At 34.8% G+C, this 26698-nt stretch overlaps 1 protein-coding gene across 5 annotated transcripts in view; it reads left to right on the top strand.

The window, feature by feature from the left end:
• The window catches only part of LOC131850309 (P protein-like), a 46337-nt gene extending 37685 nt beyond the window's left edge, over window positions 1-8652 (top strand). For all 5 annotated transcript variants that reach the window (XM_059200512.1, XM_059200535.1, XM_059200527.1 and 2 more), the window contains exons 9-19: window positions 410-613; window positions 1742-1857; window positions 2369-2507; window positions 3863-3998; window positions 4553-4650; window positions 4923-5024; window positions 5359-5452; window positions 6293-6435; window positions 7124-7234; window positions 7361-7508; window positions 8145-8652. In XM_059200512.1, coding sequence (XP_059056495.1) covers window positions 410-613; window positions 1742-1857; window positions 2369-2507; window positions 3863-3998; window positions 4553-4650; window positions 4923-5024; window positions 5359-5452; window positions 6293-6435; window positions 7124-7234; window positions 7361-7508; window positions 8145-8323 — 1470 coding nt within the window. In that variant the 3' untranslated portion in view covers window positions 8324-8652. The remainder of the gene's footprint in view (window positions 1-409; window positions 614-1741; window positions 1858-2368; window positions 2508-3862; window positions 3999-4552; window positions 4651-4922; window positions 5025-5358; window positions 5453-6292; window positions 6436-7123; window positions 7235-7360; window positions 7509-8144) is intronic.
• The last annotated feature ends 18046 nt before the right edge of the window (window positions 8653-26698 follow it).

Here is a 26698-nt window from a genome sequence, read left to right as displayed (position 1 = left end):
TCCTCTCCTTATCCCATTAATCTCCGTTGGTGTCTCGCCAGCGTGTGCTGTTAACAAAAGCGAGTTCACCATTTCATGTTCATCCATTAAAAATAGCCTAACTGGGATAATAGATGTGAAGTTACATAAGCTATGAAGGCCTTGATGGTCTAACGGTTTAGTCCACCGCCTTACTTTCGATGGTCACAGGTTCGATTCCTCGCACAATACAAACATTTATATTCATGAGTATTATTGTTTGTATTGTTTTGGGGTGATTTCTACGTATATTGTCTGTATATATAAGTATTTTTATCAGTTGTGTGTACCCATAATACAAGCTCTAGTCAGCTTCGGATTAGCTGGTATTAATATGAATTCAATGTTATGCTAAGCTCAAAACATAACATATATATCAACATAATTTCAGATCGTAAATCGCACAATTGCAGCACTTTTATCTTCAACTCTTGGCGTTGGTGTGTTAGCACTGAATGGAGCCAGGCCCTCACTGGACGAACTGGTTTCTTGGCTGGATGTGGAAACCCTCTTGTTGCTGTTCAGTATGATGATCTTGGTTGCCATACTAGCAGAGACTGGGCTTTTTGATTACTTAGCCGTTATTGCTTTTGAGGTAACTGCCTTATCATCTTTTGAAATGTAAATCTAAACACAGCATACTAAACAGACTGCATAACTGCAGAAACACATAATATATATTAGGATAATATTTACAATTTTTTTTAGGAATTATTTAATTAATTTATTCATTATTGAACCAAAGCTTTTAAAAACAGACGAATTTAATGCCGTATGGCAATTAATCATTGTGCTTTGTACAAAGTCTTCTTTGGAAACATAGGTTTGTAACATAGTGTTTTAATATAGTAATGCTGAAATAGCAAGAGACTCATATGAACATTGTCTTGGTACGTTTAACTTTAAATATACGCTCAACGAGGCTTATTAAAACTCAGCTGGTTTGTTACACGAATCTTATTAATATTATAAAGGCGAAAGTTTGTGAGTATGTATGGATTGTTACTTTTCACGCAAACACTACTGAACGGAATTTGATGAAACTTTACACTAACATAATGTATACGTCAGAATAACACATAGGATATAATTTAAAAAGATATTATGGGCGGTATATAATGATAAGTGTGATGCAGACTAAGTCGCGCGGGTCACCTAGTATAATAATAAATAAAACTTTCGGTTATCAATCGATGTTCTACATCCTTAATATGCTGGATCGAGGTGGAATTGGGGACTACTGTTTCCAATTCCTGATAGTAGAGCATGCTATCAGATTCACATCTACTTGGAAAACCAATGGTTTTCCAAGTGGTCCAACATTGGTGGGTGGCACTAATCAATATGGTGATTTCTAGAAAATGGTATGGAAATGGTATATTCATTTATTATATTGATCAATAAAATTACTCTGATCTTAGTTTTAAACTAATCAAAGAATCATACATTACAATCCATGAAATAGTTGTTACAGGGCCTGGCCAAAATTGATTAACTCGAAGTTTTAAATTGTAGTGATCATAGATTGAGAATTGGGATTGTATACGGTTATGAGGGTATAAAATAAGAAGATTAGCATATCCAATAAAGAAAACAAATTAATAGGAGCATGGACCATGGCTGTGAAAAAAAGCCCCCTACTAATGTTTCATTAAAAGAAAACAGAATGTTTTCGTATAGCAATTGATAATAGATATAAATAGCGACAATGTATTGATTGCAGGTAACAGGAGGAAGAACATGGCCATTAATCAATTGTCTTTGTTTCTTCACCGCATTCTTCTCCACCTTTCTCGACAACGTCACCACAGTGCTGCTGATGACTCCGGTCACGATACGGTAATGATATGTTTATTATGTAAAAAGAATCGAAAAGGAGTAGACGACCCTCCTGATGGTAAGAAGCTGAGTGAGAGGTCGACTGTAAACCGTAGTAAGTTAGTTTCACCTATATTTCAGACGCCAATCAGCATGCTTTGCGAGATGTTTCCACTAAGTATAATATAGTAATTTCTATACGAAAACAATGTAAATGTGTATATATTAATATTAATGGCTAGTTATGTAAGATGGGAAAAAAATGGGATGGTAAACAATGCAATTAGATAAAAGGCAATTGTCGCCTACAAACATGAACACGACTGCAGACAACAAACCATCACGTGGCGCCTGTGGTATCTCTCATGCAAGTCGTTGTCCCTGGTACGACATTCCATTACGTCCATTGAAGAAAACAGCAAGTTGCAAGTTCATATATGAGATAAACGATATCTACGAAGATGATATAGTATAAAATTAAAAAAAAATATTGGTAGGCACATGCACTAATAAATTGACGTATTCTTTTTAGGTTATGCGAAGTGATGCAGTTGAATCCTGTACCAGTACTTATGTCCATGGTAATATTCAGTAACGTGGGGGGAGCAGCGACCCCAGTCGGGGACCCACCTAATGTAATCATAGCTAGCCATCCGGATGTCCTGAAAGAGGTATGGTGTTAAATTCATCAATTAATGCTAAATATGAACATTGTCGATTATATACGAACCAAGAGTAACTTGACATTGAGGGTAACACAGCTGGAGTCCAGTCACAACGAGTTTCAAGGCGTTTGTGGCCCGGGTCCCCACCAACTTACTGCCCACCTTTATGAAGGAGGACTACTCTCCGAAGGGTCTGGTGTATCGGCGCTACCGTGGCAGATTGTCGTCGTCAGTGCTGTGACGACACAGACAATTACAATATATCAATATATTAGCTTTATAATCTTAATTCATATGCATGTTACTCTTTAAGGTATTTATAATTGTGAAATTAAAAAAAATATATTGGGGTAATGGGATGTTAATATGGGTGCTCCATATTGTGTCCACTGGTATCCGTCCAACGAAAACAGTTCTATGAAACGGGTGCACTATTCTATTCATCAAAAAACTACATTCACAGAAAATACTTTGTGTGTCAATTTATATTTCATCTATGAAATGCATGCAAGTTAATAATACTTATAGTCCTTATTACAAATTTACTATTCAGAAACTTTGCGTATACCGTCACCTACGCACGATGGCAATACTTTCAATCGAAATTTTGCCTTAAATATTTACGTTCCGCTATACTCGGCTTACTCATGTAGCAAAACCTAAGAAGCGTCAAAAGGTGATACTTCCTACACCGGCCGTCACCAAAAGCAATAGAAGTTTTCCCACGAACCGTTAAAAACGAGACTGCACCGGGCACCATCTCCCCAATAGATATATAATTATGTTCCTTATATATAGTTCCAATAAATATATATCGTCCAAACTTTATTATTACAGTCAATTAGTATTTTTTTGTGTTATTCTCAAAATTCAATTTATTTTTAAATTCTAAATTAGTCAAGTAGTTATCACGGCTAGTGCAAGTCGAAATGTCGAGAGACGTAAACATTTCAATTTACCAATTATTCGTTTTAAAACCCGTTTAACTCAACTTCAAATTAAAAAAGCATTTATCATGTAAGATATTATAATCGCTTATGAACGTCAAATTATTTATATTATAATTTTTCCCTACCATCCAGTTCAGTATAGAGTGATTTAAGAACTGGCAAGAAACTTAATTGAATTTCCTTTTTAAAAGCCAAGTTACTATGTTATTATCTAGCTACCCACCCCGACTTCGCACGGGTGTACATGTATTATTATACATATAAACATTCCTCTTGAATTCCACTCTATCTATTAAAAAAAAATCGATTCAAAATCCGTTGCGTAGTTTTAAAGATTTAAGCATACATAGGGACAGACAGCGACAGCGACTTTGTTTTATACTATGTAATGATGTTAATTTGTCGTTTCAGAATATAAACTTTGCAACGTTCACACTACACATGGGTCTCGGTATACTGTTGGTGTGCGTACAGACATATCTGCAACTCAGATTTATATTTCGAGACATGAACAAATTACGTCACAGTGTACCAACTGATATACAAGGTACGTTCCTCTTTTACAATCTACTGGCTTCTTACCACAACAATATTTCTATTTAATTCTTTACTTTTATTAATTAATTCTGATGTGTTAATAAGTAGGTATATTGAAATATATGTACAGATTGCAATTCATATTTTAGTATTATCCACTGTATTGGAAATTCTAAAATAACAAAGTGCCTACGCATATGTATTTTTAGAAAATAATTATAAAAAAAACAGGAAGACTCCGTAATTTATGTTCAATTGGGGACTGAGGCGTCCTCAAGCACAAGCTTTATCTAGCTTAACTTGGGTCTAGATGGCGCTGTGTGAATTGTGCAGAGATTATTATTATCCTCTTAAGTTGTTGAACCAAATTATGCACAGTGAATTAAATGTTATAGAAATTGCTTGCTTAAGTACAATATCATGGTGAATATGTGTATATGTACATATTCACCATACAAGGACTGTTTTATTTGTATGTTAGACTCTATGTTATGTGCAATATGTTCAATATTATTGTTGCCAGAAATATTATAATAATAATGATATATATAAATTTATCTTCAGAATTGCGGCAAGAAATAGCTGTCTGGAGACGCGCTGCAGCATCACTATCTTCATACTCCAGAGATGAAGATCTAGTCAGAAGTGCTTTAGAGAAAAAGGTATCCATTGATTTAAAAAGATTATTAATATTTCAAAAGTAATGCTCTATGAGATCATGTTATTGTTTGTTATCAAATATATATAGGTATATATATATTTGTAACTCTTAATACGACAAAGTCTTTCTATTTTTTTAACCACCAAATTTAAATCACCGTTGGAAGATCGGATCTGGGTAAATATATATATGAAACAAATACGAAGCCGAGATGAGTCGTTTGTAAATAAGTATTATAATTATTATATATTTACTGAAGTTCAAAATTTTCAGGTAAAGAAATTAAAAAGTATATTAGCGAAGAGAGAATGTGGAAAGGGTATATCTAAATTGGACCCAAAATTCAGTTCGACTTTGGCGCAAATGAAACAAAAAGTGAGTATTGTGAAAAAACTAGTGTAAACATCGTATGTAGTCAGTTATTAAATATATTTTATAAGTTAAATATAAGTAAACTTATAAAATAAAACGTATAATATTTATGTGGTAGAGAGGTAAAGCCACCTTGTAGACTTGCGTAGTACCACAGATAACATAATATTACATAGTAGTACCAATATAGTAATACACTAATAATATAACTATATATTTTTTAATAATGTTTAACTAAAAAAGCAATTGTATTTTATATTATTATATATAGCCACAATGATATTCGCAATAATATATAGTATCTAAACAATTCCTTTTGTTTGCTTTTCATGTCCAGTATCGTATCAGAGATAAACAACTGTTGGTGAAATCAACAATAAGCGTTGCATTTGTGGTCATAGTGTTCTTCTTACACGCCATACCTGAACTACGTAAGTTTTTTAAAACATAAGCATTTACTGTCATATGTACTAGTACTAGTAATTACATTAGTAGTAATAGTAATTACCGTTGTGGCCTAGTGATTTAATACCATCTCTTACGCCAAGTTCGTAAGTTCGAATCTCGTCGGCAACAAAATACTTTTTTTTATGTAAATGGAATGCCAATCGAGCCAACAGCCAGATCGTAAACGGTCAACATTTCTTATATACATGAACTCACAACTATACACAAGCTCTCATGTTGCCTTTCCGGAGGACGAAGATGCCTCTTTTCATGTAATATAACTTTGTCATTCTACAACCGAAACACAACTTACAAGACAAGTAATTTGGCGACTGGAATGGGTGGGACAGAGCCACCCGCGCACTTTTTTCAAAGTCCGCTTATTTACAAATAAATCAGTTTTGGTTTCGACGTTGTAGTGATTATGATACATAATATGCCCACGATTTGACAAGAATATTTGAATTCAACGTGCAATAATTGAGGTTAGTGAATATATTAAATACATACAGTAAAGTAATGACATACAGATATATAATATACCTTCACTGTTCTGTCTCTACTTTCCTAATGCCCTTCACGTGCCAATTTCCTGTATTCACTTTCAAATTCTTATACTAAATGTACATTTATCCCAACCATCTACTGCAAACTGTTTATAAGACGGTTTATTTATCAGTAAATGTATTCCAAAATACTATTGATTCTGGCGGCAGGTGATAAACTGTAAGCAATCCTACAGTAATATTGATAAAATATCTGACGCCGACCCCGTATCACAGCGATAAGGATAAGAGGTTGATGATGTACTTATTTAATAATAGAACGACTATCCTTGGGGTGGACCGCGCTTCTCGGAGCTTTACTGCTGCTCCTCCTGGCTGAAAAAGAAGACCTGGAGCCCATACTAGCACGTGTCGAGTGGTCCACGCTTCTGTTCTTCGCTGCGTTGTTTGTTTTGATGGAGGTAAAAATCAGGATAATAACAACAGTCTACAACAATTCACATAGTGCCATTTAGGTCCAAACAAGCAGATCTAGAACTATGAATATTGAAACCACAAGGTCCTAAGGGTTCTATATAAACAAAATTATTAGTGTATTCTAATTTTGTACCAGCGCCATCTGTTGGCGTTGCAGGTACTAAATAACTGGTGGAAATAGTACATTTTATTGACCTACTACGCCACCGAGGTCTTCAAGAGCCCACATCATTTACAGACCATAATTTCGGTTTTTTACCAGGACATTTCACATAGCGCTATTTAATCCCGAGCTAAGTAGAGCTTGTGTTATACCTCCTTAATAACTAATAGAATAAAGTAGTCAAATACATTAGTTTTTATATATACTATACCTAGAAAAACCAAGACTAATACAAATAAACGTTGTTATTAATACTAATATTTGCACTGTGCAAGGAATCGAATCGGCAACCATCGGAAATTAGGTGGTGTGCTAAATCGCTAGACCATCGAGGCCGTCAAACTTCACCTAACTTCTTTCAAATACAGCTTGCACTGCCCTAAACGTATACATACCATTAACAACATGAGCTCTGTTCCATCATATCAAAAACAAGAACAACAATGCCCACCTCCGACCATTTTAACATTAGCAAAAAACCGCAATTATCGGTTTCATTATTTTTTCAGGTACTTACCAAATTACGGCTTATTGATTGGATAGGCAAATTAACTGAATCACTCATATTGAAAGTAGGCGAAGAATCCCGACTTGCTGTTGCCATCATGTTAGTGCTATGGGTAAGAATTTCTGCCATTCATAATAAAGAATCCAAATATTGTACTTACGTTATTGAGGTGAAAAAAATAGATCTTACCTGTTTGTTTATGGGTTCCTGGACGCCAATCAATGAATAATAATTTCAGGTATCTGGAATAGCGTCAGCGTTTGTGGATAATATCCCGCTGACAACCATGATGGTACGGGTCACTGTTGCCTTGGCAGACCCCAAGGGGCTGGGGCTGCCATTAGCACCATTGGCTTGGGCGTTGAGCTTTGGTGCCTGCCTTGGAGGTAAAGTAGAGTACGATATATAATATTTACACTAATCAAATTTCTATATCTATAACTAGAGTTTAAATCTTAACAAAACCTAAATCTATGCTCTAAATTGGATTTCTGATTGTAAAAAATCGTCTACATGTCTACCTAAGTCTCACTTATTTCAGCTGAATCACAGCATACATAGTTGTCATTCGGATGAAATAGGTGCCACCTCTGGAATGGCAACGCATGAGTAATATCTCGGGTGTCATATGATAACATGATGTCTCATAGTGCTATTCGTATATAGGTACAGAAGACGGTTGCCGCCTATCATCAGATAGACCGGCAGCTCGTTTGACGTTCCAATTAAATAAGAAATCTGTTCAACACACATAAAAATCACCATAATGTGGTTTCATTATGAATCACGATATATTTGTTTGTTCATAGTTGTAAGCTGTTATCATTATCACCGAAGTCCTCTATATTTCATATAGTCGTCCTGGGTGGTCTAGTAGTTTAGCACACCACTTTACTTCAAAGTAAACATTTGTACTTAAGTATCAGTCAGTCAGGGTATCAGTCATCTAGCATCTTAATACAAGCTCTGCTGCTTAGATGGCGCTGTCTCTATTGTTCAGGTTCATTGTTATATTATTTCAGGCAACGGGACATTGATCGGCGCGAGCGCTAACGTGGTGTGCGCAGGAGTGGCCGAACAACACGGGTACCGGTTCACATTTATACAGTTCCTGAAAATCGGCTTTCCGGTCATGTTGGGGAATCTTTTAGTCGCATCAGCTTATCTCTTATTTTGTCATAACGTAATCTATTGGAACTAGGTAATATGTGTAATTATGTATCACAGACAAAAATATTATTACATAATATTTTGTAATGTTATTACTAATTGGAAACATTACCACACCAACCAATCGTAATGAATATGTAATCAAAGTTTAATATTCTTGCCCAGCAGTGGGACACTAATTAAGGTGTAGAGAAATATATCTACAAGTTGAGTTTTCATAAGTACAAAAAGAGCTCAAATATACGATATGATTAATAAATTAATCTAAATTATTGAATAAAATAAATTATGTAAATTATTGAACATTTTGAGTACAATAAATAAATTACATCGACTGCAACAGTCCCTCCTTATGACCACTTATTTTTTTTTTTTTATATTTAAATACATTTTTCCACAGACATATTCGTCCGTGCCTTTTTTAATTTACTTTAATATTATTATATTTATTTAATTTCCATTTTTGTACAACTCCAGCCGAGATGTTACAATTTGCCTAACAGTGACACCGAGGCAGACCTTATCCGTCTGGCCCAGAACCACCGCTGGCCGGCCGGGTGAGTTGACAACATGCAGTGTCACCCATCTTTATTTGGAAGATTAGATTTATCAATATGCATATACAATTATATAAATCTTACACTACTACTAATTTCACAGTTTTCATTACATTGTGCAATGTAAGAATTCATAATGTAACAATACACATTATGAATTCTTACACTGCATATACAATTATATGAAATCTTATTCTAACACTATTTTCAAAGTTCACTATTTGTTATAGTCCAGGTTTTGTTTAATTATTGATTGTTTAATTTCACAGTTCACTTTTTGTCGTAATTCGGCAATTTTTTTTTTTTTTTTTCCCTTTTTCACTTCCCTTTCCCCTTTTTTCTTTCTTTTTTTTTTTTTCCCTTCCTTCTCCTTTTTTTTCCTCTCCTTTTTTTTTTTTTATACTTTTAGCGAGCATGTTCCGGCCTTTCCAGTCCAAAGCGCCCCGACGATGCATCAGCTGTTCTGGTTTTCTTTGTGCTGATTATTTTAGCGCAATCAGCGCATCAACGATCGCCCTGTCTCTATTTTTAATCGCCATCTGCAGTGAGTACTCACGAATGTCCGAGTGAGTCGCGCCTTCGGCCTCTTGTATAAAACGAGCAACTGCGTCTTCTCGATTTCTCGTATAATATACGCAGTCGCCTGTGTGCCTGGTGATGGCTACCACGGCATGAGAGTAGCTGCCATGCACTTCCAAGGGTTTACTTCTAGTATTGATGATAATAACCCTCTCCGATGTCAGTCCCTGGGCCTCATGAATCGTCAGCACTTTAGACTCCTCGTCCATTCCATATCCCTCGGATATTAGCTTTGCTTTCTCCGCTTGGGTATGAACCAGGTATAGAGTCCTGCTTTGGTCCGATGGTATGACTTTGCTGTCGTATTCCATGAGCCTCAGCGACCTAATCCGGAGGTTGGTCGAGTATATCCCGTTGTATACTTCTCTCAGGGCATACGCTACATCCAAGGGGTTTCTGTGAGTACATAGAAACTCCCTAGTAATACCTGCTGATTTGTTAGGTCGCTCGTAGGTAATTTCAAATAGGTTATGCCTATCTATAAAGGGGAGTTGGCCACTTATTTGGTCACGGTCAGGGCTATCGGTGACCGGCAAGGTGGTGGTGGTAAACGACGTGACGGTAGACATAAAGTACTGACTCCATCCTGTATTATTTTCTATGCCATTATGTTTTCTTTACCCCGCACGTTCTTGTTTTATGACATCTCAGTTCTGTTATTTTTAATGACTCAGAAAATACGTTTTATTGTATCACACAACTTGTAATGTACACAGATGGATAGACATTATCAGAGTATTAGCGATTTTGCGGAGCCTTACTACTGAAGGAAACCACTTAGGGGACGTCTATTAATCACATGCGTCTCAAAAAGGGTGGAGGGGTTAGGATAAAATATTAATAAATAATATTACGTCACGTGATTTTGGATTTTAGTGACTTCTCCGTGTAACATACGTTGAGGGAAAAAAATCAATAGATATGAAAGAGAGAGAGAGAGAGAGAACAAGAAGATAAAAACATCGCCTGATTAGTAGAGGATGGAGAAGGAGAAGTATCATAACTAAGATACGCTATTGTTAAAGTAATATAAATATGTCATGGCGTCTTTTAGGCACAGCGTGCGACACGTGGAAGAAAGCAGAAACATATATTTAGAACTAAGTTTAAAATGAAAGCAAGACAGTATTATCGTATTAACAGTAGTATAGATAGTAAAAATTATAAATGATTTTAATTATTATATTTTTTTAATAAATTGATTTTGTTATATTATATATTTTTATGTTTTGTTTCTATATTTTTATACAGATATGTATTAAAATTAAATATCCTCTATTTATGTATAGAAATTAAGATTTAAAGCCACTTATTGATGATACAAATAAAGCAATATTCAATTAACATTGTTGTTTAGTTCAGGCGTTCCTAAACGTTTTAATGCTGCTTCTCGGCTATAGTGTATTTATTATAAAATATGTTATGTGTGTACCCAGCCAAATATGTAATAAGAGTATGTGAACTGTTGCATTTAACATATCGTCGACAATTGACAATGCCTCTAACTAACCACTATAAGATAATAGCCATGAAGCTGTATTATTATAACAGTTTTATATTATTATATCCTTTTAGTTAATTGTGGTTTTAGCAACCGAATACAACTAAATATTACTATTGCGGTTAAATGATCACATCATTGCTAGATATGTTGTAGCGTGATATCACCTCATCACTGTACCGTTGTGTAGACGTGATGAGGTGTCGCTACATATTATATTGTTTTTAGAGATTAGAGTGTCTAGTATAACGAGTAGGTGGTGAGTATAACGGTGAAATAATTGTCCTATTTATTGTACATTAATAAGTTTACTATATAGTGTGCTACATGGCTTATTCGTAATGCGTACATTCGACGCGGAGTCGAGACGTAGACTGCTTTACACTGAACTTTATCTGGAGAGGTACTAATAGAAGGGTCTCGATTGTTGACAGAAATATTGCAAGGCGCAGGCACATTGCAAAGGCACATTGTAGGCACAATATTCTGCTATAAATGTAGACATATAGATAATACAAACAAACGCCAATTAATACAATATTGACGAATTATGAGTTTTTATTAAGATTTAAAAGGAAAACAACGATATATTATTTTGTCCTTAAATTTATTATTAATCAATAAAATAAGAAAACCACACTACATATATTTGTAGGATATTCATATATATATGATAACTAGCAACCTGCCCCGGCTTCGGAGGGGCTCTATTGTTTAACTATTAAACTGTTCGACACTAATGTATTTAAGTATTTGGATATGGATTAAAGCAGGAAGCACTCAAAATGAATTTGTTGTCTCATTTTTCATCGCTGCTCCGCTCCTATTGGTCGTACCGTGACATTGTAAAGCCTATAGCACTCGGGGATAATATAGTTTTCTCTTTATAAAATTAATAATAAATAAGTTTTAAAAAGTCCGAACTCTTATCAACATAGTCATAATTCCTGTTTGTGCAGCATTTTCTATGACGACACCTCCAAAAATATCTTGAACCTTGACTGAACTATTGTGACGACCGTGGCAAATGTCATGTGCTGCGTTGTGTTGAGAGCTGCAATTATCGGAAGTAAAGCGGTGTGCTATACCGCTAGAGTACCGAGGCCCAACAATTACAGATGAAAATATTTCTTATTAGCTGTGCCCGCGGTTTCTCCCGCATTAAATTTCAATATTTAAATAAAAATAAAAAAAAATCAATAAAAAATATAGTTACTATACATATAACTATATATTATTCTGATGTATAAGCTATATTACTGTAAAGTTTCTTCAAAATCCGTTTAGTAGTTTTTGCGTGACAGTAAAAACATCCATCCATCCATCTATCCATCCATAATCAGAAACTTTCGCGTTTATACTATTAATTAAGATTCCATATTTTTCAGGCGGGAATTATCAGTAGTCGGTATTGAGTTATTGAACTCACTTTTTATTAAAAGAAATAAACATATTCGTTAGCGTACCTTAATATCGTACCCAAAATTTAAATCCCCCAAATAAAATGTATTTTTAAACAACCACCTCCTCATCACATTCATCTAAACCTACCCCTTGTAGTCCGTTAAACCCAGGAATACTCATTATCCTCAAACCTCTCTGAATAATCATCTCTCTCATGTGAAAGGGATGGGGGTATATACCTCTACCTATTTCTAGTGCGGAGAGGATTGTTGGCTTTGAGGAGAAGTACCTACCTTACATACTCGTTGGTAGGTACTACTCCTGCCCGCTCCAATGTATGATCTATGTCAGGTGTCATCTCCGTGGGACTCTCCCTAATTAATAAACTAATAAATACGTCACGATAAGCGCAATGACCTAGCTAACTTTAAATTTAAACACACACTATCATTTTCCAATGGATCCAGAATACCTGTACCATAGGCGGGAACCCATTGTTTTTTTTAGTAATTTATTTACCTCACATGTGTTATTAAAGATGAAAAAAAACCCACAAAACAAATTACGTGCTTTCATCTATATACATTTTAGCTCTCGCTGCATAACAACTCAAAGTAAGCTAGTGGTATCTCTATCTGTATAAATGAAATGAAATTATTTAATGTGTTGTTAATTTCAATTGGACATTCATTGGTTTTTTCTTTGTTTAGTATTCCTTGAAATTCGAGAAATGTTTTTATCAAAAGAACAATGGAACAATTGCTCAGTAATACGTATTTTTCTTTTTCGTGTAAAAACTGTTCATCGATAAATATAGCTGATTAGCTTAGGTGCCCCCGCCGACGCTAATATATGGTATACTTTGCTGAGGCACCAGGGGAGGAGGATAAGCCGAGTATGAGGTTTGGTCAATTCGACCATCGTGACAATTTCACGAGGTATTAATCTGGGCGTAATTCGCTTCCACCGGTGGTCAACCTGAGTATATGTTAAGAAGTTAATTAGATCATGCAGTTGATGTAGTACTGTAATAAAAATGGAACAGGTGTAAATAGAATGAGGGAAAACGTGTAAATTTTTAGGTTTCCGGTAAAAGGTAAGGTATATTTTATGTTGCATTTTTTCTATACGTCCAACTGCCAGTCAGTCACGTTGCTCTATTTAAAAAGATGCTGTTATTAATTTCGAATTTGGAATTGTTTTTAATACTGTTGCCATAAAGGAAAATATGAAAATGTATTTTTGTTCTAAACATAACTATCTTGTATATGTATAATACTGTGTATTACGCAGTATTCGTCCGGAACCCACACCACCGATTGTACATTTTATTCACTGTAAGCGACTAGCGAGTACATTAGGTATAAAATGTATGGTTAGTAATCAGTTGGACTGGACTTTCCTGTTCATCATCATAATATTATTAGTTTTCCCTATAAAATACGCTTTGTTAGTCTCGTTCGCGATCTATATATACATGTTTACAATGAGTGGAACGTCCATATTGTGGTGTTTATTGTTTCTAATAATGATACAACAGAGTATTATGGAAACTTCTGATAATAGTGAGTTTGACCTAAATACATACTCTTTAATTCAGTATTATCCAAGTCGATATAATAAAAGCTTGTTTAGTTTGTTATTCTAACGGCTGAGCCGATCCTGATGAAAATTGGCATATTATAATTATACAGCTGCTGGTTTAGAGATGGTCACTAACTACCTTTAATTCCGAGTAACCAATCAAATGGTCCTGACAACGAAGTCCCAGAATAAAACTAGTTAAAATAGTAATAAAAAATCTGTATATTTTTAAACAATTCCAACGTATTAAAATATGTCGTAAACAAATGTTGAAATTTAACATACGAGTAAGTACATACCTCGTTTGATGACTTCGTTTACAGTGCAGCAAACACATATATAGTGTTCACTTATTTGTTATTTATGTCTTCTTGTATGTAAGTTGTTATCGACGTAATATCGGATTGTTAGCCATAGCTCCACGTCTTTACTCCGCGGCGCTTGCGCAGGGAATCCCTTCCCTCTTGCGCACGGCGGTCCGTGTACGCTCGGCTCGAGACGATAGATAATAAACTGCTAGTGTTTCCACATACACTACATCTCTCTCCTTTTTAAGTTTATTTTCTTTTCAAGCATGAATCAATCCACTCTATTAGGTATTTGTTCCTTGGAGGCATGTGTGCTACGTTACACCGATGGTGGACTCATTTTGACACTATACTGCCACACATAAGCCGAATGCCTCTAGTGCGATTGGCCTTTCCAGCGTAACCAGCACCGTGATTTTTCCTCCTCTTTCGAATATAAATTACATTTATATATTAACTCCAATTTACTCTGTGTTTCACATACTTCACCTTTCTTCTTTTATATTTGTTTTCATATAATCGTTATTCCACTTTGTTATTGTGTAATATTATGTAAGATTAGTATAAAGCACTTCTGAAAAAATGTTGTATGTTTATGACCAGAATATCTCTATCATAGTAGTCACTACTTTATATTTTGTAGGTTTAAGGTAAATACTTATATTTTTTTCCATTCTATCTGTCTCATGCAATGTGTTATTTACATGTAGTATTTTTCTTTATCATGTACATTTGAAAACTGATTATCTAAAACATAATCTGGAATTTCTTCAAAACTCCCCACTATTTATTATTATCATTCCATAAAATATTGATGGGTCCTGTGGTGGTATATCAGAATATTATTATTACATCAAGAGTTGCATCAACAATTGCAAACGACTTTCCACTATATTCTGTCTACACATCTGATATCAGTCCATGTAGTATTAATTGGGTATAACTATAACCATTCTTCACCGTACCAAAATTATCTCTCTTATCACCTGCATTAATTCAGTGCTAAAATATTAGGAAAGGTTGTCAGACCAGTCTTTGAGCGATCGACATATACCACATATATCACCACAGCGACTCTACGTACTCCAGCAATCGTCAATTATATTAGTTATAGAAATTATATTTTCGACCAAAATTAATTTGTGTCCTATGACTTTTGATTTATTATATTTTACTGAATCCGCTCCATTTCACTCCGATAATTAATATGCATTAAAACTGGCAATTTTTTATTACTTATATTCAACCGCAATTTAATGCAACATTCTATCAATTTACCTTTAATGAATAGGACACCATTCATCAATACACAATACAATGCTTGATGACCCCGCCAAAGACAATTTAACACAAACTGGACGTTAATACGCAATTTAATGCTTAACGACCCAGCCAACGCAATTTAATGCAACCTGTCCGCCAATACGCAATTTAATGCTTGACGGCCCAGTCCAACGCAATTTAATGCAATCTGTCCATCAGTTCGCAATTTAATGCCTGATGGCCCAGCCAACGCAATTTAATGCAATCTGTCCATCAGTTCGCAATTTAATGCCTGATGGCCCAGCCAACGCAATTTAATGCAATCTGTCCATCAGTTCGCAATTTAATGCCTGATGGCCCAGCCAACGCAATTTAATGCAACCTGTCCGTCAATACGCAATTTAATGCTTGACGGCCCAGTCTACCTTACCTCTGTAGCTCCTTTTTTAGAATATCAATGCCATTGTCACCGTCATTATAACTCCATTGAACTTCTTAATTCATCCTCTTTAAGTATTGGTTATTAGTATTATGCTCATTGTTTTTCTTCCTTTGCTAATTTCTTTAAGGTCATCTGAGCCAATAGTCACTTTATAAGCAAATCATGAACTCCTGCAAAACACCAAATTTTATAATTATAGCACAATTACACGCCACTCTTATCCATTTAATTTTCACAATATATACATTTATGACTACTAATATTAAACATATTTCAGATTTATTTACTCCACAAGAATGTCCAGTAAATAATTCTAATCTAAAGTACAGGAATACTAATAGTATCCTCAGAACTACTTTTTTTCCAATAATGTATCGCTAGTAATTGTTACTGTCATGCATCATGGTTTACATTATTATCTAGTAATAATAATAATAATTGTGCAGCCATAATATAACGCACCTCATTCACAATAATATACCTCGTATATAACGACTTCCTTGATTTAACTAATTCTTTGTAATCCCTTGGATTTTCCATAAGAATCGATGTAAAATATACCTTTACATTGCGACATTATTATTTTTTTTTTTTTAATTTGGAAAAACACCTCTTTCTAAGGAATTTTCTTAACCCAAAACCTTTATATAATGTTCCCACCAATGGTATGACTCTAACTCTACTTATCTCTTATCTCATAAAATGTGATTCATATCAGGACATGTCTCGACGTACTTTTGTTCGTAGAACAATAATTGTTGTTCGATGGAAAGTAATGTAAAGTTTTGTAAACACTGCTGCTCGTCACTATTGTTAAAGATTCAAGTTGAAATGGCTTAGACAGGTTTTTTTTTTTTTGCCTTTTTATAACGAAGTTTAGACCAACGTACCTTCAACATAATAAATCTCAGTTCAACGAATTACTTGATATACTATATAAATTTTTTTTTTTTTTTTTCGATTCTTTTATCGAGGTTTCACTGTAGTACGTATGTAAAAGTTAAAACACGCAATTTGTCTAAGCTACCCTGCAATGCGGCCAATGTATTTAGAGAGCGACCAACACCAGTACTATGACGATAAACAAATACATGTATATATTTTACAACTACTACAATGAAGCAGGTATCATTTCCTATTGGCTATCACAAAACTCAAAACCACATTATACACTTATTTCGCGTATCGCGACACTACACAACTCCAGCCGCAACTGGATTAACTGTCAATTAAAAATGACTCCCCATCGCTCCAACATCCCCGTCACATTCATATAAAACAGCTGTCAGCGCTGTCTGCATGTGATCACAAAACAAATTCTAACTCCATTCCACAGCTACTAAATGCGGTACATTAATGCAATTATGGCTATTATTCCTATTATTTATTCAAGCTTCTTTAAATAAAGAATATTCATATTCTATTCCATGTTCCCGAAACTTCAAAGAATGTAAAAAACATTTTTTTTTTTCACTCTAATAACCCCTTCACCCATTCGCATAATGCATTAGGCGAGTAGGTACAATAATTCAGAACTTAATAGTAGTTCTATTTCATGTAACCATTATTGTGCAATTTCTAATTTACTGGTATTTTTAAATTAGAGAGAATCTTAAATATGATTCCATAAAGACATACTCATCACCACTGTACTATACTATAGCTTATTATTAAAAGTTAATCACTGTCATTGCTGTAAAAATAATAGAATAATTCTATATACATAATTAGGTATCCTTTTTCTCGTTCCAGTGTTACTGACTATAGAAACCACACACCGCATACAGAAACAGCACTCCTGTACCTTACATCCGACCATAACTAGCGACACACTTCCTCGCAATATAATAGTCGGCATCTCAACCTCTTGACAACGTTGTTTTTTGTTTTTATTCAACAAATTCATTAGACACTAAATTCACCAAACCAATTGATTGCCTTCTAGGTCGCAAGTGTAGATGCGCGCTTCATTTTAACACAAAGCACAAATTGTTAAAAATATGCCAGACAAGTAGATAGGCACCTTGCACTATACAACATGTATAGTAGACCCCAACATAATATATAAAACTAATAATTAATCTACATTTAAAACCTTCCTATGCAAAACAATTGCAATTCCCACCGGCATCCATTGGAATGCTCACTAATAATTATTATTTATAAATTATATAATCCAAAAGCCAAATCCAATCCAAATAAAAACATTTTAACCACACTACTTCGCGGCTCTGCTCGAATACCAGAATAAAATAGTCTGCAGGTATTCCGAACAACTCATCCGCATCGAAATGTATGGGACACTGTTACCCAGATACTTCAACACTTGCAATCAATTAAGGCAAATATAAATATTGTCCACCAAGCACTGCTCAAACCGTGTGTGTCACCCCACCTTAGATTTTACTATTGTTGTTTTGTATATAATACCCAACATCAGTACTATAATGCAGGTACAATTGTCAGCTCACCATCATTTGTAATAATATCGTATCACCCGACAACATCGTAATATTATCCCGTACAAAATGTAATATTAGGTTATCATGTGATCATTACAGTTAGAAAGAGGAACTTTAGACCACTTCCATTTGCAGCAATACTCTAAAAGAAAATAGTGACATTTGAACACTAGTCACCACCTCTGTATAAATACAATAAGGCGGCCCTATTGCCAAAAGTAATTAAAGTGCATCGACACCTAGAAAAGATAAAGCAAAACAAACGTGGACGACACGTTTGTTTTTTTTTTTTTTTTTTGCACAGTGCTCTATTATACTTCATACCCACAGGTCTATTGCATCACGTAATATGATGTCCCACTAAACATCTCACCGTCACCGTCCCCTCATGAAACGAACATGCAGCGGCAACTACAATCATTACCGATTTTTTATTTCAACACGGAAATACGGAAGTGGGAATGGGATTGTTAAAATAATCCCACTGCTAACAATGTATCACGCCAGAGGGACCTCCACGCGGCTCCCCCAGAAACCATCGCGACAAATTAACACGAACCCACCACGACGGGCCAACCGATCCTATCCCCCCCGCTCATTCTACCATACTCCATCAGTGCCACGCCAGCGCAGGCAGTACACCATTTTCATACATTAAAAATAATAAATCACGGATATACGTAAACATATTACTACAATGATTATTAATACGACTATTCCTACCAGCTAGAGACACTATAGGTATAGCAAGTACAATTTATAATTAGGTACCTACTTACTTGGCGCAAATCGATCGTAAACCGATGTTACCCAGCTATTGTTTTTTCTGTATAGGTCTATATAATTCGCTCCCCGTGCGGCCCCACCATAATCCTTCTAAATTTGTAATTACTCCGTACCCGTAGGTATATGTATATCTTATTAAATGATTTTGTACTTATCTTTATTTATATCCATTTTGCCTCGTCGCCACATATAGTGTTCACTTATTTGTTATTTATGTCTTCTTGTATGTAAGTTGTTATCGACGTAATATCGGCTCGTTAGCCATAGCTCCACGTCTTTACTCCGCGGCGCTTGCGCAGGGAATCCCTTCCCTCTTGCGCACGGCGGTCCGTGTACGCTCGGCTCGAGACGATAGATAATAAACTGCTAGTGTTTCCACATACACTACAACATATATGTCATAATAAGTAGGTGTCGGGTTATTATTGAATTGGTATTGGTACGCACGAGTCTCATACTATTTGTACTAATAAATATAAAAGAGTAGTACTTAGTCATATCATATGGACGACCACTTTCACTTACGTAAGGCACCACTTTGCTCACCGCCAGTAACGTAGATATCCCTCCTCTATATCAACTTTGATCACGATACATTTTTTAGATTTTCATATGATCGTAAACGGTACGTCACATTCTGAAGATTTTGATTACGACTACTATGAAGGGGACATAGTGAATGTAATATGCACTGTACATAATGATCCTGATTATCCATATTACGTTGAGATAATTGAAGGACTTAATAACGGTAAGTACATACAGTAAACACATAACAATCACTTATTGTGGTGTTTTATCACTTTCTTTAAAATTAAACCAATAATAATAATCATACCTAAGGACAATACACACAGCGCTATCTAATCGCAAAGTAAACAGAGCTTGTGTTATAAGTATTAGACAACTGATATATTTTTTTTTGTAAATACATACACATTATACATAAAATACGCAGATCAATTCAAACAATCATACTAATGATTACAAACGATTGTACCGTGCGAGGAATCGGGCTCGCGACCATCGGACGTAAAGCGGTGTGCTAAACCGCTAGACCACCGAAGTCGTCTATAAATAAATAGGAGTAAAAACATTTCAATGGCAAACATTGGGGCATAAGACTTTTGGCGTTTAAAATTTTATAACAGACTTTGTAAGGAGTCGTCTGTGTCGTCGTACCTCGGACTCACCTGTTTCTGTCGCCAAACAGCTTCATTTGTAAGCTGTGTAAAGTTAGAGATAAAGCGAAAGTATATAATATAAAAGTATAATATGATATATAAGACCTCCGGACAGAAACGCCGATTGAGTAGTATCATGGGCGTGACATGATAACGTGATGTTCGTGGTGCTGTTCATATATATCGGCGACAGTCACCACTTATCTGATACGTGGTAACCGACACCCATATAATGGTCAACTTGTTTAACATTCCAAATAAATAAGAAAAATACATATGTGTAGAAATAATTGTATATTGATCACAATAATTAAAAAAAAAAACTCTTTTTATATATTAATTTAAAATTTAAATGTATCTAACTGTTGATTGATTAAAGTTTCGGTATCATTATAAATTGTACGAAATCCTGTTTAGTTAATAAAATTGATTTTTATTTCCCTTCTCTATTTACGGCTCAAATAAGCGGACAGGATGTTTTTACTTGACCTATGGGATAATAGACGCTAACATATTTAATTGTATTTTTCACAGCGATACACGGAGAACAGAAAACTAAAATAAGTCGAAACTTGACATTAAGTAAACACTACCATGGGACCACTATTCAATGCAAACAAGTAGACCATGACAAAATAAATAATTTGTATGAGAAGACGCTGACTATGAAACTACATAATAAAATGAGTAAGTGAACATCATTAATATTTTCAACATTACACCCTCTTAACAACATACATTAGGTGAAAGTCGTCGTCTGGTACTTGGACTTAGAAGGCATGACTTATGAGGCACTAATGACCCTATTGTTCGCAATGTACTCGTACCAATGTGAGGTCGACCTCCACGCGCTCACTGCGGAATCCTTCGTGGTGAATTACTGCTGATTGTGCCTCATTGGGTTAACTGGCCTGACTTCATCCTCCTATTTATACTGTACGTACTTTATTAAAGTTTTAGCACGGATCTCATACTATTTGTACTAATACGAGTAAAACCTCTATGTCGCTCGAGGATAATGGACCATTCTAACCGTGAAGTGATTTTTGAGTTCAAATATACAAAAATACAAATCTCTCCTCTTCATGATATTAATGTAGATTCTTAGAAATCTACATTTTCGGATAAAAGAGTAGTACCTCCTCTATATGAACTTTGATCACGATACATTTTTTAGGTTTTGGTATGTTCGTAAACGGTGCATCACATTATGAAGATTTTGATTACGACTACAATGAAGGGGACATAGTGAATGTAACATGCACTGTACATGACTATGCTGATATAACATTAGACGTTGAGATGATTGAAGAACTTCATAAGAGTAAGTACATACAGTAAACACATAACAAACACCTATTGTGGTGTTTTATCACTTTCTTTAAAATTAAGCCAATAATAATAATAATAATTATACCTAAGGACAACACACAGCGCTATCTAATCGCAAAGTAAACAGAGCTTGTGTTGTATGTATTAGATAACTGATACATTTTTTTGTAAATACGTACACGTTATACATAAAAATACACAAATCAATTCAAACAATTATACTCATGAATACAAATGTTTGTACCTTGTGTGGATAATCGAACCCGCGTACATCGGACGTAAAGCGGTGTGCTAAACCGCTAGACCACCAAGGTCGTCTATAAATAAATAAGAGTAAAAAATATTTCAATGGCAAAGGATGATTTTACTTGATCTATAGGATAACAGACGCCAATATATTTGATTGTATTTTTCACAGCGACATACGGAGAAAGGTACTCTAAAATAAGTCGAAGCTTGACATTAAGTAAACGCCATGATGAGACCACTATTCAATGCAAGCAAGTAGACCATGACTATGTGAACCTAATGTTGCAGAAGACGCTGACTATGAAACTACATAATAATAATAATAAAAAAATGAGTAAGTGAACATCATTAATTTTGTCAACATTACACCCTCTTAACAACATACATCAGGTGAAAGTCGTCGTCTAGTACTTGGACTTAGAAGGCTATAATGAGGCAATAATGGCGCTGTTGTTCACAATGTACCATGTCAGGTAGACCACCACGTGCTCACTGCGGAATCCATTGTGGTGAATCCACTGTTTGCCACCATAGTAGAGTAAAAATGAATGGAAATAGGTAGATGCTTAAGTAGACGTCTTTTATTGCAGAGCGCAGTGACAGAAGTATTATAAAACAAAAAGTATATAAAGAACATCATATTTTGAATATGGATAAAAGAATGTATAAAAACTGCCAGTGACACTCATTGTAGGTCTAACAAGTAGTATAAAATACTACCACGTTACAGTCCATTAAAAAGAATACGAAACCTGTGTCATAGTTTTTAGTGTCAAATGGGTACCGCACTTCAATTACCTTTAACTACAGTGGTTTAGAATGATCTCGATGTAGCTGTTGCGGTAGTTTTTTTTTATGTACTCGTAAATCGAATCGCACACAATATGGAAATTGTTTAAGAAATCTGTAATAATTCTAGGGACACATTCCTAATTCTGCTGCGGTTAAGTAAAGAAGTGAAGAGAAAATTAATTGCATTGCATTAAACAGCACTATATGTTATATTAATATTGGACTTGGCAACTGTCTAACTCTACTGACATTATAAACTTAGATATTAAGTGTGAAAGTTTGTATGTCTGAATGTTCATTACTGAATTACGCTTAAACGACTAGACAGAGTCAAATTATGTACTTTGGTACACATATAATCATATATAACATAAAGCTCACTTGTAACCCAAGCACAGCAGTTCCCAATGGTACAGACTTCGGGATAAAATTTTACAAAATTCTAAGATTTTAAAATATGTGCTGGAATTTAGTGTACGTAGTATGTTTTCGTTTTTTTTTCGACAATAAGCTAGTTTACCAAGTTTTAGACTTCATCCGGAAATGTTCTTCAGGGACTCTCGCCAGTGTGAGGCGGGACATAGTAATTAAGACTCTCATTCTAGCTCTCAGGTCACTAAATAAATATTTCTTAACGTATTGATCAATTAATGCCGACCTCAATGAGGTTGAGGTCGGCATTCATTGAGGTCGGCATTAATTGATCAATACCTCGACAGATGCCGAGAGGCCCAAGACAGATAACAATTCGCATATCCAGAAGACCACTGATGATGATACACTTGCAGGATATGGTATGAATTACATTACATAGTCTACTCAGAACCGTTTGTATTTACAAACAACCCAAACAAATAAATAATTGCAAATTTGTTTGGGTTAATTAGCTTCTATGTTCCTTTACGTCAAATCTTGCGACTGTAAGTTATACTGAACGCTGAAATGTTGTTTACACGTTTATTTTTGGAGGACAGATCATTGTCAGGTATGGACGTTAACATTAAATCTAATATGGTGGGAGGAAGGGGATTGTTAGTAATGTGGACTAATAACCACATTACTAGCAATATACTATGTCAGGTGTACTTCCACACGGTTCCTCTTGGAAACAATACGGTAACAAATATTTTGATTATTGATGATGATAAAGCAGGAAATGGTATGAATTACATTACATAGTCTACTCAGATACGTTTGTATTTACAAACTACCCAAACAAATACATAATTGTAAATTTGTTTGGGTTAATTAGCTCGCATGTTCCTTTAGGTCAAATCTTGCAACGGAATTGTAATGTGAAATTTAATTGCATTGCATAAAACAGTACTAGATGTCACCTCACATTAATATTCAAATTACTTTGGTACCCATATAATATCGTATAGAACGTATAGCTCACTTGTAAGCCGAATTCACAGCAGCTCCCATTGATGTGATGATAAACATGACACAATCAATTACGTGTGTGTGTTGGCGATAGTGGTGTGCCATGTTATTTGTTATGATGATTATGATTTCTACTTTCTTCTCTGTTCTACGATTTAACACCTCAGATCGAGGATTAATTATTTAAATTTATGTATATGCATGTGCAATTATAAATAAATAAATAATTCAGCCAACCTATGCGCTTTTACATATCTATATATTGTGTAATATTTATATCTATATAAAAATTACCTGTCACGTTGTTTGTCCGCGGTGGACTCCTAAACAACTGACCCGGTTGCAAATTTGATTTGCACATTGTGTGCGTCATTGTCAAATAATAGACGATAATATTTTTTAAACAAGGTAATTACTTACAATATTTGGTACAAAAAACATAGTTACCTAATGTTTACCATTAGGTGACCCGTCAGCATATTATTGTACATAAACAGTACGCACATCACGTTATCATATGTCACCCGTGATACATGGTAACGTATCACAAACGACCCATGCGTCGTCATTCCAAGGGACAAACTGCCAAATCAACGTTCTACAACCGAGACATAGCTTAAAAAACAATCTGCTCGGCGGTTGATATAGGTGATAATGAGGACCCACGCAGTCTACTTTGTACAGTCTGCCTCTGATAGTGTGATCACATATTAACGCTGCAAATTATTTATGTATGGAATGTATTCACAATTGTTTCTTGGGCGAATACCAATAGTGCTATGCATATGATTCATACAACATTCAAAAGACAATTCAAAACTGACAGACAGACAGATAGATTCATGGTGTACCTGTTGTATTTACTTGTCAAATTTCTTTATTTGGTACGCGGCGGCCGTCTTACAAATCAACCGATTTACAGGAAGGCGGTAAAATTTTAATTATTAGATTTGACCGCCACAATAAACAATGTCAATCTGTGAGATTAACCCGGCTCGTAACTTTATACCCTACATCTGGTATACAGCATAAGAATTTATGATGATTTAAGAACTCTAACTAACAATGCAAGGTCATATCTTGTAAGTTGTATTGTTCATGGTTAGGTGATCAGTATAAACCCCGCGTACGTAAGGTACTTCCATAAGTAACTCCGTCGGTTGATTTATTTTTCAGAAACAGGAACAATGTTAATAATCTGCTTAGTGACTACAGGCATAGTTGTATCGCTGGTCGCGATCTTCTCCCTGGTGTACAAGAAGAGAGTACGCGCCCCGCAGCCAGCGCCAGAGGACGAGGCCCTTTACTCTGTAGTGTATGACCACTTGATTAGACATCGCCTTGAGGCCACATAAACACTTATAATAATAAATACATTTAAAAACACAACGGGCTATTTTATTTTATTTCATTCGTCGTACTACCTCACTGTATTTCACGAAACTGGTGCTATGAGAGTTTTCTATTATAAGTCCGAATGTTGTTATATCCTATAATGTTTAAAATTTTATATTTTCTTATTGTGATGAATTAATCGTCTATACGTAAACGTCTATATTTATTTTTCGAAATCCACTGGGAATAATAAAAAATACAAGAGTGTGTCGGTATGTGTTATGTAATCTTTTCACGGCTGAGCGATTGAACGAAAACGAACGAATCTTAATGAAATTATTATAATATATGTAGACTGTATCATAAATAGCACATATTCTATTTTTTATATAAAAAAGCAGACAAAATCGCAGGTTAACAGCTGGTATTTTATGTTTTTTTCTATTCTGAAACTATCAGTGCAATTTGAAAGACTCTTTACATTTTATAGTCATGCCTGCAAACGGCAGATTAATATCACGCTATAACCTTCAGTAGCTAAACTGAGTAAAAAGAGAAGAAATGCAATGTGGTGCCCGCCATTTTTCTTATATTAAACAGTAAGTTGAATGAAACCACGCACGGGCATACCTAGTACTAGATATAATCATGCCATCTGCTCCTACGTAACGTTTAATCTAAAGAGAATATATCTTTTATGGCAGTGGTCAATATTTTTATAAAACGAAACGTTAACCTCGCATTGAAGAGTCATATTAAGTAGTACATATTACGTAGTAGTATATAATCGTAGTAGTAATAATGTATATTATATCGCAAAAGAACACACGAGTCAAAAAACTGGAATAATACTTCTTGCATTGAGAATTCAAATGTTTCAATAAGGTCCCTATCTGATGCGAGCTCATGCCTAATTGAGTTATCTAGGATATCAACAAAATACTGACATGGACTAGTAAACAGTCTTACAAATAACCATGTTATAAGACTCGATAAGATTAAGCTATGTATTATCATATCAGCTAGAAGGAAAATAAAAGTTTCGTGTTTGTTCATTGCCCAATTCAGTGTATGTTGTTAATAAGACTTCAGATATATTGTATGACTCTTTTATTTTATATGACTACAAATTTATTATATTAACAAGATAACCATTTGTTACATGACTCGACTCGACACACCGACCGACCATAGAGTAAGTAATTAATCATAAACATAGACAATGTACTTTTATGGCTCTGA

This window comes from Achroia grisella, unplaced genomic scaffold, assembly GCF_030625045.1.
Source record: "Achroia grisella isolate CSIRO2021 unplaced genomic scaffold, CSIRO_AGI_Agris_v1 utg114, whole genome shotgun sequence".
Taxonomy (NCBI): Eukaryota; Metazoa; Arthropoda; class Insecta; order Lepidoptera; family Pyralidae; genus Achroia; species Achroia grisella.
This window is presented reverse-complemented; position numbering and strand designations above follow the sequence as displayed.